The sequence below is a fragment of the Nuphar pumila genome, chromosome 17 (assembly GCF_984573655.1).
Source record: "Nuphar pumila chromosome 17, dmNupPumi1.hap1.1, whole genome shotgun sequence".
Classification (NCBI taxonomy): domain Eukaryota; kingdom Viridiplantae; phylum Streptophyta; class Magnoliopsida; order Nymphaeales; family Nymphaeaceae; genus Nuphar; species Nuphar pumila.
The window spans coordinates 79275984-79295842 of NC_143265.1; the positions used below are offsets into that span (position 1 = coordinate 79275984).

Here is a 19859-nt window from a genome sequence, read left to right on the forward strand (position 1 = left end):
CTTTTCAAAGAGGATGAAGGTATTCTATTGATGAGATATGTTGAAGTTAGAACCGCTTCAGCCCAAAAGGATTTTGGGATATTTTTTGAAATCAATAATGTTCTTGTAGTTTCTATTATGTGCCTATGCTTTCTTTCCGCAAGACCATTTTGTTGCGGAGTGTTGGGACAAGAACATTGATGACAAATTCCATTTTCTTTTAAGTAATTTTAAAATCATTAGACATATATTCACCTCCCGAATCGGACCTAAGAATAGATCAATTTCCCAAAAATTGATTTTTAACCATTGCATGAAATTCTTTAAAGAACGAAAAAACTTCAGATTTGCGGCTTAAGAAGTATATCCACGTAAATCTAGTGAAGTCATCAATAAAGACCACATAATACAAAAAACCTCCTTTAGATAAAATTGGGGAAGGTCCCCATACATCGGAATGAACAAGTTCAAAAGGCCGAGTGGCAAAATAACTTCTTTGAGGAAACAGAGTAGCTTTAGATTTCCCAAAAATGCAATCTTTACAAGTCATGTGATTGTCTTTACAAGTATTGCTCAAAAAAGGGAGAAGAGACATTTTTACAAAATTTGGATGACCAAGTCTCTCATGCCAAATTCCAATACTTTTGTCTTTAACAAGATTGCAAGATGAGTTAGATGGAAGCGTCAAAAAGTCCATAAAATAGAGATCACCCCTTCTATGGCCTTGCCCAATCAGCTTCCCTAACTGGAGATCCTGCACGATGCAATCTTTAGGTGAGAAAGAGACTTGACATCCATGGTCGGTGATTTGGGAAACGGAAAAAAGATTTAAATTAATTTTTGGAACAACTCTTACTTTAGGAACAAAAAAGTTTTGAGAATTTTTGAAGTCAAGTGTTTCAATACTTTCTATTTTTAATGACGTTCCATCGGCCGTTGAAACATAGGAGGACATGGGTTCGGAAAAAACATTGGAAAGGGAGGTTTTATGAGATGTCATATGGAAAGAAGCACCAGAGTCTAGTATCCACATACTTGGAGGTGATGAAGAGTAGGCGATGGCGGCTCCGGATGTTGAAGGAGAAGACTTGAGAAGGTGTTGGAGAACTTCAGAGATATGATTAAGAGTTTCTTTGATATCTTCTTCTTTGGTACTTTCTTCCTTCTTTGGAGAATTTTCTCCAACCGCGGCAACCTTTCCTTTAAGCTTTGGACAAACCGGTCTAATGTGCCCCGGTTCATTACAATAGTGGCATATGATCCCCTTTCTAGGCCCATTGATATTTTTGTTAAAGTGGGGAGGTCTATATGCTTTAACATTTGATCCGGGCCTATTAACGGCCAAAACTTCATCATTCCTAATGCTCAAACCAAGTTGAGTTTCTTCTTGACATACCTCGGCAAGAGCATCTTCAATAGGTAGGGCTTTGCTTCTATGGAGAAGAGATGCCCTCACTTGTTCAAATTCCGGGCGAAGCCCATGAAGAAATTGAAAAAAGTGCTCCTTTTCAATTTGTCCCCTTCTTAGTTCAATGTCTTGTGGAGCAACCCATTTGGGCTCAAGAAGGGCAAGCTCATCCCAAAGAGGGGTTAGAGAGCTAAAATAATCCCGGACACTCATATCCATTTGTTTGGTGGAACGAATTTTTTCTTGACAAAAGAATTGCCGAGCAAGATCCTTTTGGGTATACATACCCTTAAGGAAAAACCAAGCCTCATTGACTCTTCTAAACTTGGCAATATTGGCACAATTTTTAAGATCTACATTGTTTATAAACCATGCCAAAATTTTGGCATGGTTACTTTCCCAATCCTCGATTTTGGATTGATGTTCATTAATGGCTTTGATGCGCTCATTGCCATCTAAAGCCTTTTCATCTTCATTTTCAATTTTGGTAAGAACAAGAGAGGGTTCGGGAGTAGTCCCCATAACAAAACCCCAAAGTTTCTTACCTCTTAGATGATTTTCCATAACGGAGGCCCACATGAGATAGTTGGACCCATTTAGCTTGAAAGAGAGCTCCACTTTAGAGTCACGTTCCATCGGCACCAAATACTCTTCCTTTCTTCAAAACTTTGAGAGGCACGCTTTCCAAGATGACAAAAGAAAAAAGCCCAATCACCAACCGAGCTTTGATACCATGTAATGAAAAGAGGCGGAAGCACCAATAGAGCAAGTGTCACTCTTTAAGAGTGATCACTAGAGCCAAGAACACAAACACCAAATGTGCACACACAAAAACTCTCAAATATGGAAATGACTTAAAGTCATAAGTTGGATATTATTGAAGAAAGGAAGAGAGGGGTATAAAACCCATACATTTAAGAGAGGAACACCTCCTCTATTTATATAGGAGGAGAGAACTAGAAGGGACCACAAGGGGGCTCCCTTGTAGTCGTTGGGAGCCCCCAACGACTACAAGAGTGGGGCCCCTTGTGGTTCAAACAAAAAGCAAAAAAAGAAAAAGAAAAAAAGGAAAAAGGAAAAAGAAAAAACAAAAAAATAAAAAATGTACATTTGCAGTTTTACAATAATACCCCTATCGGGTATTTTACTAAAAGCAATATGTATATATATACATATATGTATATATATACTTATATATATACGAATGTATATATATAAGTATATATATATATATATTTTAACATCAATACCATGCTTACTATGGTATTCTCTCAAACAATGCGAGGTATATTCTCTCCCATTGTTTGTGTCACGGGCTTAGAAGCGAAGGACCCCGCGATGTAGCTTCAGGTAATCACAAACACCGAAAGCAGGCCTTTTAAGCGCACAAGCAACTCACAACACACACACAGGAGCGAAAGCAAGAGTACATGCATGCACAAACACAGAGTGAGCAAGGAGGCAAGGATGCATAAAGCCTCTTTTATAGATACTTGAAAGCTAAGTACATCAAGAGGGGTAGAGAGGGGCCCGATACATGAGGTTCTTAAGCCATAAGGCCTTTTGGGGCACTCGAGAGTGCCAAAGAGGTATATACATTAGAAACAAAAAATGTGAAAAACATGGCGGTCCAGAACACGCTCCCCCGTCTAAGTTAGCGTCGTCTTCGACACCAATTGTTCATGGTAATTCTTTACAAGCTGTTGATGCTGAAACATGTTGGTGGCCTTCTTCCAGGTGGATTTACATTCTGGCAATCCCTTCTACTGCACTAAGTACTTTTTGACTTCCCTAAGGTAGTTGTTGGAATGGTTGACGATGACTTCAGGTTCTTTGCCTGCCACACTAATCGTTGATGGTGTGCGCTGCAAAATGGGAGCACGTTGAGGTATGCTCCGTTGAGGGTCTCCTTCGTCTTCGTGGAACGACTTCAGGTTGCATATGTGGAATACCAGATGCACTTGAAAGTTTACTAGCAAGTCTAGCCGGTACACCAAGTTTCTCACGAGCTTGATAATGGTGAAGAGGTCGTTATACTTGCGAATAAGGCCTCGGTGGTGGCCTCAAAAGATAGTTGTGCGATCTGAAAAGAGTTTCGTCAACACCTTGTCCCCAATACAAAATTTTGCTGGTCGACGCTTCTCATCTGCCCATTTCTTCATGTGCTTGGTAGCCTTGTTCAAATACGCATTTGCTAACTCTGTCTGATGTTGCCAGTTTCTGACAAACTGGTATGCATAAGGCGCTTTGCCATGTCCTCGCACAGCAAGGGAGTGCGGAGTTTGCGATTGTTGTCTGATTGCAACTTCGAATGAACTATGGCCGGATGACTCACTCTTTTGGAGGTTGTAGCAGAATTGAGCTGTGTCAACTAAATCAACTCAATCTCTTTGATTGGTACTGACAAAGTGTCATAGATATTCTTCTAACATGCCATTGATTCTTTTCGTCTGTCCGTCGGTTTGGGGGTGAAAACTTGTGTTAAAGTGCAAGTTTGTCTCAATCAAGCGAAACACTTCTCGCCAAAACTTGCCAGTGAAGCAGGCATCACGATCACTGACAATGTTCTCTGGGATTCCCCAATGCTTAACTACATTTCGCACGAACAACTTAGCAGTATCGACAGTTGAGCAGGTGGCAGGGGCATGCACGAAGGTAGCTTATTTTGAAAACATGTCCACAACCACATAGATAGGACTACAACCTTAAGCTTTTGGCAAACTCGTGATGAAATCCATGGTTATGCACTCCCATGGACGGCTTGACATAGGCAGGGGCTCAAGTAGTCCACTAGGTCTTTGGTTGATGAGTTTGTCTTACTGACAGATCAAGAAAATCCGCACATAAGCATTTACATCATCGCACATCTGCGACCAATAGAATGCGCGTTCTAGCAACACCAATGTTTGTTGTCCTAGGTGATTTGCCCAAGTGGTATCATGGCACTCGTGTATCAATCGCCTTCGCAGGGTCTCCTGTCGTGGGATATATAGATGATCGCCCGTTGAGCAGAGCAAATCGTCCTCCAACCAAAATCTTCGTGCCTTTCCTTCCTTTACCAACGCGATCAACTGCTGGGTCGTTGGATCACTCTTTAAAGCTTCTCGAACCTGCTCGAGAAGGTCGCTCGTCAGTTGGCTAACATTGTCGTCCCAAGCGAGCAAAGCCGCAAGCTCTGCCTTCCGACTCAAGGCATCAGGCTGTCAGCGACAACATTGGTCCTGCCAGGCTTGTACTCGAGGACCATATCAAATTCTGCCAGTAAGTCCTACCAGCGCGCTTGCCTTGGACTCAGTTTCTTATGGGTCTGAAAGTAGCTTGTCGCAACGTTGTCAGTGCACACAACGAATTGCGATCGCAAAAGATAGTGTTTCCATGTACTGAGACAGTGCATGATCTCTAGCATCTCACGCTCATGCACCGTGTATCGACGCTCGACATCGTTTAACTTTCGGCTTTCAAATGCAATGGATTGTCCTTTTTGGAGCAACACCCCTTTGATAGCAAAGTCAGACACATCGGTCTACACCTCAAACAATTGTCGACAATTGGGCAACTTTAGCACTGGTTCCTCTGTCAGGGGGCACTTCAACCTATCAAAAGCCTTCTGGCATGCATCAGACCATAGCCATGGTCTGTATTTCTTCAGTAGATCTGTGAGTGCAGCAACGATTTGCGAATATCCCTTGGTGAAGCGTCAATGGTAATTCTCAAGCTCCAAGAAAGAGTGTAATTCGGGAACCTTAGTTGGCGGCTCCCAAGCTTGAATAGCCTCAATCTTCTTATGGTTCATTTTCAATGTGCCTCCTCCCATAATATGGCTAAGGAAGTGAACTTCCTTTTGACCAAATAGCCACTTTTTCCGCTTGATATACAGCTCGTGGTCCTTTAGAGTTTGAAACACAATCCGAAAGTGTCAAACATGTTGCTCGATAGAATTGTTGTACACCACTATGTCGTTTAAGTACACGACGACAAACTTGTCAAGGTATAGGTAGAAAATTTTGTTCATCATGGTTGAGAAGGTGGCAGACGCATTCGTCAAGCCGAAGGGCATAACAAGGAATTCAAACGCCCTATATCGCGTTGCACATGTAGTTTTTTTCTTGTCGCCCTTTCACAACTCTAACTTGCCAGTAGCCGGATCTCAGTCCAACTTAGATAAGACCTTTGCCTTTCTGAACTGATCAAACAAGTCTGCGATCAAAGGAAGTGGATACTTGTTCTTCACAGTCATTTTATTCAGTGCCCTATAGTCGACACACAGACGCTTCGACCCATCGTGCTTTGCCTGAAACAGCAAGGACGCTCCAAAGGGAGCTTTGGATGGTTGGATGATTTCTGTAATGAAATGATGATCTCCCACGAATGCACTTGGATCACTCAAAAGGAAGTGTCTAAAAGACATTTTAAGCAAAGCCCAGAAAAGGGTAAAAATGAAAACACACACATAAATAACTCACTTTTATTTATGTAAGAAAATGCTTGAAAAGCATTACAAGAATTACAAGAGGGGGCTGAACCCCTATTTATACACGAGCAATGGGGAGAGCTCATAAGGAGCTCTCCCTTCTAGTTACGGCTATCAACCTTTATGTTGGTGATTTGAAATCCTTCCACCCACTCCGTATCAACACGTTCTTCGTTCTTCATTGACTTCCCTTGTTTTCCTTCATTTCCACTTGTTTTTTCATTTGAATCACCCATAATTTTCTTCAAGCAACCAAACACGTCTACCACTAGTTGCCTCTGCACCAGAAACCTAATCTGACCCTAAACACTTACAATTGCAGGGTATGGTCCAATATTACACACTTCTACTTACAGATTACTCTCACATAGGCCTGCTGCCAACCCTACACCGCTTGGAAGCATCTCACAAATGAGTCCCATCCACTCAATACTCAGAGCAAACACTATAGATGACTGGGAATGGGTTTCCTTTCACAAATCCACCCTATTCCCTTTGCTAAAAACACCCTGAGCAGACACACGACTCTCAGATCCTCAAAAAACACTACTAGGGCTGGCGGTAGGGAATAAATAAAAAAAGGAAACATAACTTTCTCAAACCATGGCCAAACTTCATAGTTCCAGCTTCAAAGATCTTCTAAAATCTTCCTCTAGCAACTGCAAACAGACCCAGATCTAACTGAGCTTCTAATCTCCCAATCGTTCTTCCACTTAGCTGCCGTCATTTTTGGAAGAGCTCTGAACCTCAAACTCTTGCTTTGAATCAGAGCCCTAGCTCACATTGTAAGTGAATGAAAAGTGCAGATGGTGAAGGTTGGAGTGCGTGTGTGCAGTTAGGATGGTGTATGAGTGCAATGAAGGGTGAAGGATGAAGAAGTAAAAGAGAGAGAGAGAGGATGTTGCATTAGAAAAGAGTAAAATAGGGCAAAAAGTTCTTCTTTTGGTATTCAACCAACCAACACCTTATACATGTGAAGCCTTTTAATCCATGGACAAAATACCCTTATAGTCAAAATAAAACCCCTGTTTGTAAAACCATTAAAAAAACACAAATACCCCTGAACATTATAAAAATTTAAACTTAAGAGTTAAGACTGCTTCACTACTACCAACAGGAATTTGTTTTATAGCTGACAGTATGATAAAAATGGGCAGGGTGACCATATCTAAGTCTAATGTTACCTAATAATTTTCAAGTGACAAGATCATTTTCAATTTTAGTGCATCTTATATTTTTCAGTAATGAAAAGGTAAAAACTATAGTTTTTTATTTTTTATTTTCAGTATTGGCACTTTTTTCAAGCTGCAACATTTTACTATGGCTGTGTTTGTGTAAGTGGCTTGCACATCTGTGGTTTTGCACGCATAACATGTCATTTTGTGCCTGATGGACTCGTGTAACTTTCAAAAGGACTCTATACAAAGTTGTTATCCCATTTCATATTGGACTAAGGCACTTAGGGAGATTGGACTGTGTTTTTTTTTCCACTGTTAGAAACTAAGTCTGACTGGGCATGATTGATAAGACTAGATTCACATGTCTTGTTCATATATGTAATCTCTGACCAATGATAGAATACAATACTTTTTGCACCATATGTACTGTTTCCTTTGCTTAGATGAAAAAAGGTAATGTTACTTTATCATTATTCACTGAAGAATTACTTTATTTTTTTTTTGCTAAATGGTATCTTCTTTATAGAATTCCAATAATTAGATTGTTGATAGATGCACCACTAACATTTCCTTTATGTGATATTGTACTTGAATTTGTTTCAGGGATTTCCTGGTGCTACCTCATTCTTCTTTATGTATTTGTTCAAGTGTCCCGAATCATTGTAGTGGGAACACTGTATCCCCTGCTACAATATTTTGGGTATGGCTTGGACTGGAAGGAAGCAACAATTCTCATTTGGTCTGGCTTGCGTGGCGCTGTCGCTTTATCATTATCTTTGTCAGTTAAAGCAAGTCAAATAACTACCTTTTGAGTGATTCTCTAAAGCTTTACATCATTCCAAACTTCCTTTAAGTTTTTATTGCATGGTTTAAACTTTAAAGTTAAGGTCATCCTGAAAATTAGATTATGAAATGTAGCATTTATTAATTGTTTATTGTTTAATCTATTGGTTTTATTAGTGTTATTGTTATTCTTGTATTTTAGTTACTAGCTTATTATGATTTCTATTGCTATTGCTGTTACCTGAATTGTTAAAATGGATGAGGACAATATAATAATGGAATGAAACAAATTTTAATAGTAATAAAAAACTAGGGATTCTCCATCTCCTCTAGCATGATTGGGGAAATGCAAATTATTAAATATTGCACAAAGTGTCAGATTAAAACCATGAAATATCTCTAGTATTAAAAGCAAAGAATATACCATGCTACCTTTCAACAGTTTGAATTTGTGATTGACAGGTCACCTATGCTGGTGGCTGTTATTCATATGACATGTATAGCAGAATTCCAGGGTATGTGATGATTTAATTTTGTGAATAAGATTGGCATTCTTAGATTGAAGGTTAGTTTTAGTCAATTTTAGTTGCCACATTGGGCATATTCTTGTGATTTGAGGTTGTTAAGAAAGCTAAAGGCATGGTTATGCACCACAGAGAGATGTTTTGACCACCCTCATGGGAAGAGGTTGGGGTGGGGGGGGGGGGTGTGGGGGAGATCCGCATTGGACTTTGATGTAACTTCTCGTGAGGAAAGTATGTTCTCATATTTGAGACACACAGTGGGTCCTGCTGAAATGGTGTCACTTCCATGCATTTCTCCAGGAACCAGCCCATTTTTGCATGACTCATATGTCCTCTGAAATGCAAATTAAATCCGTGCTGAATGTCGAAATTTCCATGTATATGTGAGTGCTTTTTTTTGCATACATCTCTATGTGTTTTCCATGAGATGAAATAAAAAACTGCTGAATTGCATTAATTTTAATTTTCAACTTAGATTTATTATTTATGATTTTAATGTAGTGATTTGAATTGTTGTTCAAGCATTTGCACTTAAGATGATATTCATTCTTCATTGCAATTAAGAATTTTAAATGTACATAATTATATACACATTTTATACATACATGCTAGCGTACATATGCACATACATGTGTTTGTGTACAAATTTGTTCCCCTGCCCTAGTTTTAAATAACTCTCATGTTGTATTAAGTTTGTCCAAGTTGTGTCCCATGCCCCTGTCCATGTCCATGTGATAGAAAAATAAACAAATGTAGAAAAACCAATATATGTTTTAAGTTTATAATTTGGTTTGTGCACTTATCATATTTGCATTCTCTTTCTCTCTCTCTCTCTCTCTCTCTTTCACACACACACACACATATACGTAGTATATATTTATGTTTTATCTGTGTATCTATGTATGGATGCATGCACATATACACTGTTAAATTGTATCTTGTGTTAGTGTTAGTGTTAGTGTGTGTGTGTGTATATATATATATATATATATATATATATATATATATATATATATATATATATATATATATATATAAAGAGAGATACATATACATATATCATACATATATGTATATGTATCTATCGTTATATATATAAATATATATTATTTTTCCCCCAGGGGTATCTTTTCTTTTACGCATATCCACACTAGTGCATTTGTAACTTTCTTTTTTTCTTTTCCCTTTTTCTATTATCTTTCTTTTCTTTTTTGTTGACTAAGTCAACTTGGAGGGGGTCCAACCAAGGTTACCAAACTAGGAAGCGGAAGCGAGAAACGATACGGGAAGCGGAAGTGAGAAGCAATGCATTTTAAAATATATAGGAAGCGGGAAGCGAGGAATAAAAAAAAGAAATATAAGAATTGAATGAGAATCAAAATAAAAACTAAAATAAAAGTGACTAATATTAAATTTCATGATTTTTTAGTGTAAGAATTAAATTTTTAACAAAATCTAAAAATGATGACTACCAATTTAGCAAAAGCACATAGAAGTGAGTGAGAAGAGTCAGAGAAAACACATAAAAAGCCTGAAAAGTTGAGTAAGAGAGCATATAATAAGAATAAATGAAGCGTGTGGAAAGCATAGGAGAAACGTGGGGGAATCGAGGTTCTCATCAAGTTTCGGAAGTGAGGAGTATTACACTTCCAAAGCGAGTTTCCGGGAAGCGAGCTTCCCACCTATCTAAGATGCTTCCGGTAACTCTGGTCCAAACTAGGCGTTGGACCCCTCCAACGTCTAGTGGGAGCCCCTCCAAGGTTCTCTCTTCTTATAAATAGGGGTGACCCCCCTTCTTAAATGTCATTCAATGCTTGAAGCATTGTTCTCTATTGTTCAATAAAATCCTTTATATTTTTGCATTTGTGTTCTCTTTTTGTACCTTGAGTACATCTTGTTCTAATGCCTTTGTGGTGGTTGTGCTTTCTATGCACATTATCTCTTTTGAGATATTTTCACATGGTATCAGAGCAAGGTTAAAGCTTGAAGATCGTGTTATTTCTCGCATTTGCAAGTGCCTCGAAAAGCATGCCTTTGGTGTCTTGGTGAAAGGCGTGGGGGCTTCTCTTCCTTCAATATTTTGAAAGTTTTTTACGTCAAGAAGGATTTGAAAGACCCTTAGTGGTATGTATTTTTTCTTCACTCTTCCCTCTCTAATGGGTGAAAAAGAGTCTCATTTTTCACTAGGGTTTAAATTAAATGGCTCCAACTACCATGTTTGGGCCGGGAATATGGAAGCCCACATTAAGGGAAAAGGTCTTTGGGGATACGTCAAAGGAACCATTCCCAAACCCAAACCTAAGATCACCATTATTGAGAGGGGTGAAATCAAAGTTCTTGATGGTGAAGAGAGAGAAAAAGCCTTTGAAGAATACGACAAAAAGCATGAAGAATGAGAGATGAAGAGCTGCAAAATTCTTTCATGGTTCCTTTCTTCCGTTGAAACAAAAATAAATGCCAATATTTTGAAGTTCAAAAAGGCCTTTCAAGTATGGGAGTATCTTGAAAGAATGTATACTTTAAGAGACTTGTCTCATAAATACTATCTCCAAAAGAAGGTTTTAACCTTTCAACAAGGAGAAATGTTCATTAGAGAATATTTTGCCGAGCTATTTACTATTGGGGATGAACTTGCTCTCCAAGAACCTAAATGGAGTGGAGAGGCTATTAAATTGAGGGCCAAACAATTAGAAGATAATCATTTCTTCAACTTCTTAAATGGGCTTAGACCTGAGTTCGAACAAACTAGATCCTCCCTCTTGTCTTCTTTCTCTTCTCCTTCGTTGGAAGATGTGCTTACCAAACTAAGTGGAAAAGAAACTAGATTGGGGATGAATAAAACCAATCTAAGTGTGTTGGCCGTTCACTCTAAAGATGAGGATGAGGGTGCTTATGCCGTCTTAAGACCGGTGAATAATGTTAAAACTTATAAACCTCCTTATTTCAACAAAAATCAAGGAGGAAGAGAAAATGGTGGGCATTATGGAAGAAGAGATTATAGTAAAATCATATGTCACTTTTGCAAAGAACCGGGTCACATTAAACCGGTATGCCCTAAATGCAAAAAGATGGTGGCTATGTCTACAACTTTCTAACCAACCAAGAAGGAAGGACCATCATCTTCCAACAATGCTACTTTGTCTCTAAATCAAATCATAGAAGCTCTTCAACCTCTCCTCAAGGGATCCGTTTTCGGCGCCGCCATGACCACCTTCTCTCCTCCCGGTAAGACTCTTTGGCTCTTAGACTCGGGTGCATCATTTTATATGACTCCAAATGTTTTTGCACTTTCTAAATACTCAAAAAATTTGTCACCTTCTTTTGTCTCTACCACGGATGGGGCTTCTCTTAAAATAAAAGGAATTGGTGATTTTGAAAGACAAGGTTTTTTTATTCTTAAAGTTAGGTTTATCCCCAAACTAAATTTAAATTTGCTTTCCGTCTCTCAACTTTCGGATCATGGGTGTGATATCAAATTCTCATCAAATAAATGTTGGATACAGGATCGTCGGTCCGAGAAGTTGATTGGGGAAGGCTCTAGGAAGGGAGATCTTTATCTTATGAAATTTCTTTCAATTCCAAAACCCTCTTTTTGTAATGTTGCCCAACATAAAGATATAAATGTTTGACACAAACGCCTTGGGCATCCAAATATTGTCAAGCTTTCTTATTTACATTTTGCTAAAACTTTATGTAAAAACAACTTCAATTGTGATGATTGTATTCTTGGTAAAATGAGATGCTTACCTTTTGGACAAAGAACTATGTTTTCAACTAAGCCTTTTGAAATTGTGCATTCAGATGTTTGGAGACCGACACCCATAGTGTCTAAGGGAGAGTTTTCGTATTATGTCATTTATGTTGATGATTTCTCAAGATATAGTTGGATATACTTCCTCAAGCATAAACACGAGGTTTTCTCTACATTTAAGGTCTTTCATATGATGATACAAAATCAATTCAATAGTAAATTACAAATTTTTAGAACCGATTCCGGAGGAGAATATCTCTCAAATGATTTTAAAAGTTATATTGAAAATAATCAGATTGTTCATCAAAGGTCTTGCTCGAAAACACCTCAACAAAATGGGTTAGCCGGACGAAAGCATGGACACATAATAGAAACTACAAGGATTTTGCTAATTTCTCAAAAAATTCCAAAAAGATTTTGGGTCGAAGCAGCTCTTGCATCGGTTTACCTCATAAACCGACTTCCATCCAAAAATTTGAATCAAATATCTCCATATGAAACCTTGTATAAAAAAGAACCCGATTACAATAAATTAAGAATTTTTTGTTGTAAATGTTTTGTCCTCACCGACAAGAATGATAAACTATCTCCTAAAGCTATTCCTTGTGCGTTTTTAGGATACTTCGAAACACAAAAAGGTTTTAGGTGTTATGATATTAAAAATGCTAAACTATATGTCTCAAGAAACACAACATTTTTAGAAAACATGAGTGGTTTTGAAGAACACAAAACTCATGAAGATAATGCCGATTACTCTTTCTTGTTTGAACTATTATCTAGAAATGATGACTTTTTTAGCGATGATGAATTAAATGAGAATGAGAATATAAGTGAAAGTATTCCTCAACCTATTCAACATGAAGAAGAAGTGATTGTTGAACCAATTACCTACTTTTAAAAGTGCGATAGAGAAATATAGTGACCCTAGTGAACCTTCCAACCACTCTCGAAGAACTGTAAGATCTAGGAAAAATCCCTCTAGATTCATATCCTATGAGTTTTTTTCTCCAAAACATAAGGCATGCCTTAGTGCCATTCACTCATATCAAGAACCTAAAAATTTTGAAGAAGCTAAGGAAATGATAGAGTGGAGGGATGCCATGGACAACGAACTTAGAGCCCTCAACAAAGCCAAAACTTGGGTATTTCAATATCTTCCAAAAGGAAAGAAAACAATAGGATGTAGATGGGTTTTTAAAGTCAAAACTAAGAGTGATGACACTCTTGAAAGATATAAAGCCCGCCTTGTCGCAAAAGGATATAGTGAAGAATACGACATTGATTAGGAAGAAATCTTTGCCTCTGTTGCACGGATGGTCACTGTAAGATGTTTGATCACCATTACATCTATTAAAAAATGAAACATTTACCAAATGGTTGTTAAAAATGCTTTTTTAAATAGGGACCTTAATGAAGAAGTTTACATGAATGCTCCTCCTGACATGGTCGTGCCAAAGGGAAAAGTTCTTCGCTTGCAAAAAGCGTTCTATGGTTTAAAACAAGCTCCTAAGACTTAATATGATTGATTTAATGAAGTAATGGTTCAAGATGACTTTACATCATGCTACACTGACACTACTCTGTTTGTCAAAAAGTCTGATGCAGGTATTGTGGTTTTACTGTTGTATGTTGATGATATGTTGATAGCAGGTAGCGACATGAAGGGCATCAAAAGTATTAAAAATACTTTAAAAGAAAGATTTGAAATGTCAGACTTGGGATATCTGACATACTTTCTTGGTATCGAGGTAGCCTACTCTCATAGAGGCTATTTTTTGTCTCAAACTAAACTTGCATGTGAGATTCTTGATAGATCATGTATTACTGATGATAAAATCTGTGAGACCCCTGAAATGGTGGGATAAAAAATGAAGATCGATGATGTGATACTTTTGGAGGATCCCATTCCCTATCTGCAACTTGTGGGGTCCCTAATGTACCTTAGCATCACAAGGCCAGACATCTCACACACCGTGCACACTGCAAGCCAATTCCAGCATGCTCCTACATTCGTCCATATGGGCGCCGTTCTACGCATTGTCAGATACATAAGGGGAACTTTAAACAAGGGAGTTTTTCTTTCCTCATCTTCTGAGTTAAATTTAATTGCATATACTGACTCTGATTCAGGAGGTGACCCAAATAATCATCACTCCACTACAGGTTTCTGCATATTTTTAGGTGAATCCCTGATCTTATGGAGATGCAAGAAACAACATAAGGTGTCTCTATCATCCATAGAAGCATAATATCGAGCCATAACCTCAACAACCATGAAAATTGTGTGGATTCATTAACTGCTACAAGACATGGGGATTCAAGTCCAAGGACCAACAAAGTTATGTTGTGATAATAAGAGTGCAATCTATATTGCTAAAAATCACACGTTTCATGAACGCACAAAGCATATTGAGATGGAGTGCCACTACGTCAGATAAGGATATTTGCAAAAAGTTATAGATCTTCCTTACGTCACCTCAGAATATCAATTGACAGACTTCTTCACCAAACCAAGATTCAACTTTCTTCTCGGCAAACTCTCGTTCATTGTGCCCTAAATTTGAGGGAGGGTGTTAAATTGTATCTTGTGTTAGTGTATATATATATATTATTTTTCCATCATGTAAACCCCCTAGGGGTATTTCTGTCATATCCACACTAGTGCATATGCTTGTAACTTTCTTTTTTTTCCCCTTTTTCTTTCCTTTCTTTTTCTATTCTTTTTCTTTTCTTTTTTGTTGACTAAGTCAACTTGGAGGGGGTCCAAACTAGACGTTGGACCCCTCCAACGGTTAGATTTCTAAGCGTTGGAGGGGCTCCAACGTCTAGTGGAGGTTCTCTCTTCTTATAAATAGGGGTGACCCCCCTTCTTAAATGTCATTCAATGCTTGGAGCATTGTTCTCCATTGTTCAAAAAAATCCTTTATATTTTTGCATTTGTGTTCTCTTTTTGTACCTTGAGTACATCTTGTTCCAAGTGTTCTTGTGCCTTTGTGCACATTTCCCTTTGTGGTGGTTGTGCTTTCTATGCACATTATCTGTTTTGAGATATTTTCACATACAAATATGCACACAGTGTATGAATCTCTGTCTTGACTCAGCCTATATAAACCAGCCCAAGCCTTAACCCAGGCTATTTATACATGATTTTTTTTTATTTGGCTTGTTGTTTCATGTCATTTGGTTGATTGAAAGATGCAAAATGGCCTTGATTGAACCTGGTTGTGCACAAACAAGTCCAATTATGTATTGGCCTCTTTTACATCTAATTCCATTCAATTAATGTGGGGTTAGGGGCAACCAAGCAGGTTCTTAAACTATGGTTTGGCACTTAATTTTTTTTCATGGTCTAATTAAACATCTATAATTAGCATCCTTGACATGAGTTTATAGCTTTTAGATTTATTTAATTTCATCTTTATTGATGGTTTTTCATTTTTGCATGATGACTTGCTGTCCTAGCTTGTATCATTATCGTCATCATCAAGCCTTATCCCAACTACATGTGGTCGGCTTTAAGAGTCCTATTTCTCCATTCCTATCTATCTAGAGCTAAAACTGCGGTCACTTTACAATCTTTCATGTCACCTCTAACTGCCTCCTTCAAAGTCTTCAATGGTCTTCCTCTTTTCCTAACTCCTACTTGGCTTGTATATCTGTAGGATATTCTCAATATGCCTTTAATCTAATAGTTTTTCTTTTCCTCCAGCTTTTCTTTCATGTAAGAAGAAAAATAGATTTGGCTCATTTTCTTTCCTCTTGTAACTTTGATCCCTTTTACCAGTCTTCAATATTTGTGTTTTTTTGGGTGATGTTGCAGAATCAAATTATTCTAATCTATGTAACAGGGATTCAGCTAGCAGGGTGCCGCACCCGTGTCGACACGACTCGATGCGGGTGCGGGTGCGGCACCGGGTGCGGTCAACTCGACCCTGGGTGCATTGACCGCACCCAGGGTCATTTCGGTCCATTTTTTTTGGATTTAAAATTTTTTTTTTGCCCTATGAAAAGGGAGGGGTTGTTGCGCAGCCGCTGGAGTGTTGGGGTAACCAACCCCCACTCCCCACGACCCCCATCTCCCTTCTGTTTCGCCCCTCTCTTACACACTCTTCTAAACCCCCCATCCTCTTCCTCTCTCACTCGTTACCTGTCTCTCTCACTCGTTATCTTCCTTCCCCTACTTCTCTCCCTCTCATTTTCCTTTCTTTCTCGCACCATTTGGTGAAACGACACATGAGCACGATGGCGAGGGGACTCCTTTGGATTCACGGTAGCCGAAAGAGGGAATCAGAAAGAAATCGGGAATCCGCGATTCACAGGTAGGGTTTACTACGATTGTTGTGGGTGTATTTTGTTTCAAGTTTGCAATGGGTTGTAACACACCCCAAATATAAAGGGTTTTGAAAGAAAAAAAGAGGGGTTTTAATGGCTGCCGAAAACCCCAAATCGGTAGATTTAGGGGTTTCGGTTGCTTTGAACCCCAGATCAAAAGAGGAGTTTTAAGGGCTGCCGTAAACCCCAAATCGACAGATTTGGGGATTTCGGCCGCTATGGACCCAAAAAAAAAACTTGAAGATTGAAATCACAGACTGAGTACTGGCAACAAAACGTTTTTTTTCTTCTTGTATGAAATCCATGAATAGAAATCTGCGATTTAGTTATCCTAAATTAAAATTGAAAAAATGTTTGCGATTTGCCTCAACTAATCGGTGTTCTCTTTTGTATCTCAAAGTATAGTTGTGTATGACTACGAGTTTGCATTTTTATCCATGGTCGAAAATCTGTCTGCAACACCTGCATTACAGCAAGGGATATGTTTTATTAGTTGTTCTCACTTGCTTAGTTCTTATCCCATCATAACTGTGTAATGAATGGTGTTGTACATTTGGATGCAAGTAGGAGTTATATTGGTCGAGATAGTATGAGATTTTATGCTAGCTAAAATGTGATGAACATGAAATGTCGAGGAGTTATCTTTTTAAAACATATGTTGTGATTTGCAATATAGATTGTAACTGATCACACCCCTAATTATTAGAAGGGAAATCTATTCATGTTTATGGATATTCTATAACATAGGGAATTTGTAGGTATTTTTGGCACACGTGGGTCCAGGGGTGTTGCATATTTAATCCCTGTACAACTTATTTTCTTAGATACACTATGGTATTGTGCTATGCTTTACTGGATATTGGTATTTCCAGATGATTATACCGTGATGTTAACATTCACACCAGAAATCATGAAACATGTTGTTTGTTCATGTACATTTTTTTTATAGAAAACTATAGTTCTAATTGAATTTGAACATATTGAGTAGTGGATTATATATATATATATATATATATATATATATATATATATATATATATATATATATATATATATATATATATTACATTTTTGCCCCTACCGCACCCCCGCACCTAGTTTTTTTGGAAGTGCCGAATCCCCGTACCCGCACCCACACCCACACCTGCACCCATGTGACATAGATTCTAATAAAATATATTACTTGTCTCTCCTATTTATTGGTTATCTGATGTGTACATTGTGGCATGTCTATTTGATCCCTGTTAATGAGGGAAAGATTTGTGAGTTGAATATTCAATCTCTGAATTTCAAGAACAAAAGTATAGATCAATGTTGTGAAAAGCGTTGAGGCATAGCGAGGCGCTCCACCAAAAACCAAAGCGAGACATAAGTCAAATTTTTTATTTTTTTAACTTGAAAAACTTAAAAAAAAAATCTATATAAATATATAATATCAGTGTATATTTTTTCAACAAAAATATATAAAATATATTATTTCTTAATTTTTATCTTTATTGTAATTTTTATTCTCGAATTACTGCCTTCATATAAATGTGCATGTAGGGACAAAAAAATGCATTTTTATCTAAACAAAAGAGAGTACTCTGTACATGAAAAGGCTAACATTAAAAAAATAATGACTAACATAAAAACAAAATGTAAAAAAAAAAGAACCAAAAGACATAAATATATTACTTGTCGGCAGAGAGAGAGAGAGAGAGAGAGAGAGAGAGAGAGAAAGAGAGAGAGAGAGCATTCTTCTTCTTACTCCTTGTGTTGGCACTTGGCAAAAAAAAAAACTAACATAAGAAACTGCAAAAAATAGAACAAAAAACAGAGACTACCCTTCGGCAGAGAGAGAGAGAGGGAGAGGCCGAGGACAACCTTCTTCTTCCTTTCGGCAGAGAGAGAAAAGAGAGAGGGAGAGGGAGAGAGCGAAAGATAGAGAGGAAGAGCGAGATACAAAGAGAGAGGAAAGAGGGAGAGACAAAAAGAGAGGGCAAACGAGAGAAAAAGATAGGGAGAGCGAGAGAGACTGAGAAAGAGAGGGAGAACTAGAGAGGGGGAGAGCGAGATACACAAAGAGAGAGAGAGAGGGAGACTGCAATGAGAGGGAAAGAGACTGAGAAAGAGAGACTGCGAGGGAGAGACGAGTGAGAGAGAGAGGGAGAGCGAGAGAGACTGAGAGGGAGAGATAGGTCCGGGGCCTCCCTGTCTTTGTCCCCCAAATTGGGTCACCCCCATTTGACTCGATAATAAAAGGGGACGTACCTCGCCCTAAGGCATATGCCTCATAGCATATGAGGCGTATCCTCAGACATTTATTGTTTTTTTCTTGTGCCTCAAGGCACAAGAGGCCTCGCCTTGGGGCGAGGCACGCTTTTTGTGCCTTGAGGAGCGTTTTTAACAACATTGGTATATATATTTAGAAGTGGCAATGACCAGTTGGTACCTGGTGATGCCAGCCCCTTTACCTGTATATGTATATTATAGTGCTGCTTTTATTTATTCTTTTTTTTGGAGATTCTTTGACCTCCCTCAAACTTGATCTTCCATAATTTTCGTTTGAATTTCATATTAAATGTGCTTAACTTCATGAAAGTTCATGCCTAGATTTATTTGCTGACTCTTTCCTTCTTATTTACCATCAACAGCGTGCTAGTGACAAAATAACTACGCCCTATCTCAAGGAAGAAACAGGATCTCTGGTATGTGCATTGTCTGATATATTCTTTCAAATACTCTCTTTGTTATAGTTAGAAACATTTTCCCTTGCACTTTTGACAGTTTGTTTTCTTCACCGGTGGAATCGTATTCTTGACACTTATTGTGAATGGATCAACCACGCAATTTGTTCTTCATCTCCTTGGGATGGATAAACCATCACCTGAAAAGGTACACAAAGGAATGTTGTGAAAAGTACATTGGATGGTTCTTTCAGTGAATCTATCATGTTACTTTGGAACTATGATGTGCTTGGATGGAAATGATTTCATGACAAATAATGTCATGGAAAATACAAAGGCTTTGGTTGTTGAAGGTTTCTGTTTTTTCAAATAAAATTTTCTATGCAAAATTTAAAAGTCTGAGGTGCAGCCAGGAGAAAATTGAGTTTTATTGTAAACCTTACTACCTCTCTGATATGAACCAAATATCGTAATTAAGCTCATATGCTATGTCACACTTTTTCAAACATTAATAAGTTAACAACTTGGCAAGAGTCTCCATTTTTGGACATGTTTAGTCGAGTTTCCTCAAGACTCAACTTAGCAAGAGTCTCATGCAATTGGGGGGCCACAGATAGGTGCAACAAGGATCATCTCACTTGCTCGAATTCAGGGTGATGACCATTATGAAATTGGAAGAAGTGCCTTTCCTCCTCTTGTTGTTGTCTTCTTTCAATACACATTCATTCCCTTGGGCTCAAGCAATGCCAACTCATCCATCAAAG

The 19859-nt window shown here is 38.2% G+C and overlaps 1 protein-coding gene across 2 annotated transcripts in view; it reads left to right on the top strand.

Annotated features, from left to right (window-relative positions):
* Positions 1 to 19859, top strand: part of SOS1 (sodium proton exchanger, putative (NHX7) (SOS1)) — a 204677-nt gene that overhangs the window by 115102 nt on the left and 69716 nt on the right. The window contains exons 12-14 of one of the 2 annotated variants that reach the window (XM_089992855.1): positions 7640 to 7824; positions 19063 to 19116; positions 19196 to 19303. In XM_089992855.1, coding sequence (XP_089848981.1) covers positions 7640 to 7824; positions 19063 to 19116; positions 19196 to 19303 — 347 coding nt within the window. The remainder of the gene's footprint in view (positions 1 to 7639; positions 7825 to 19062; positions 19117 to 19195; positions 19304 to 19859) is intronic. The other variant, XM_089992856.1, reaches the window with a different exon arrangement.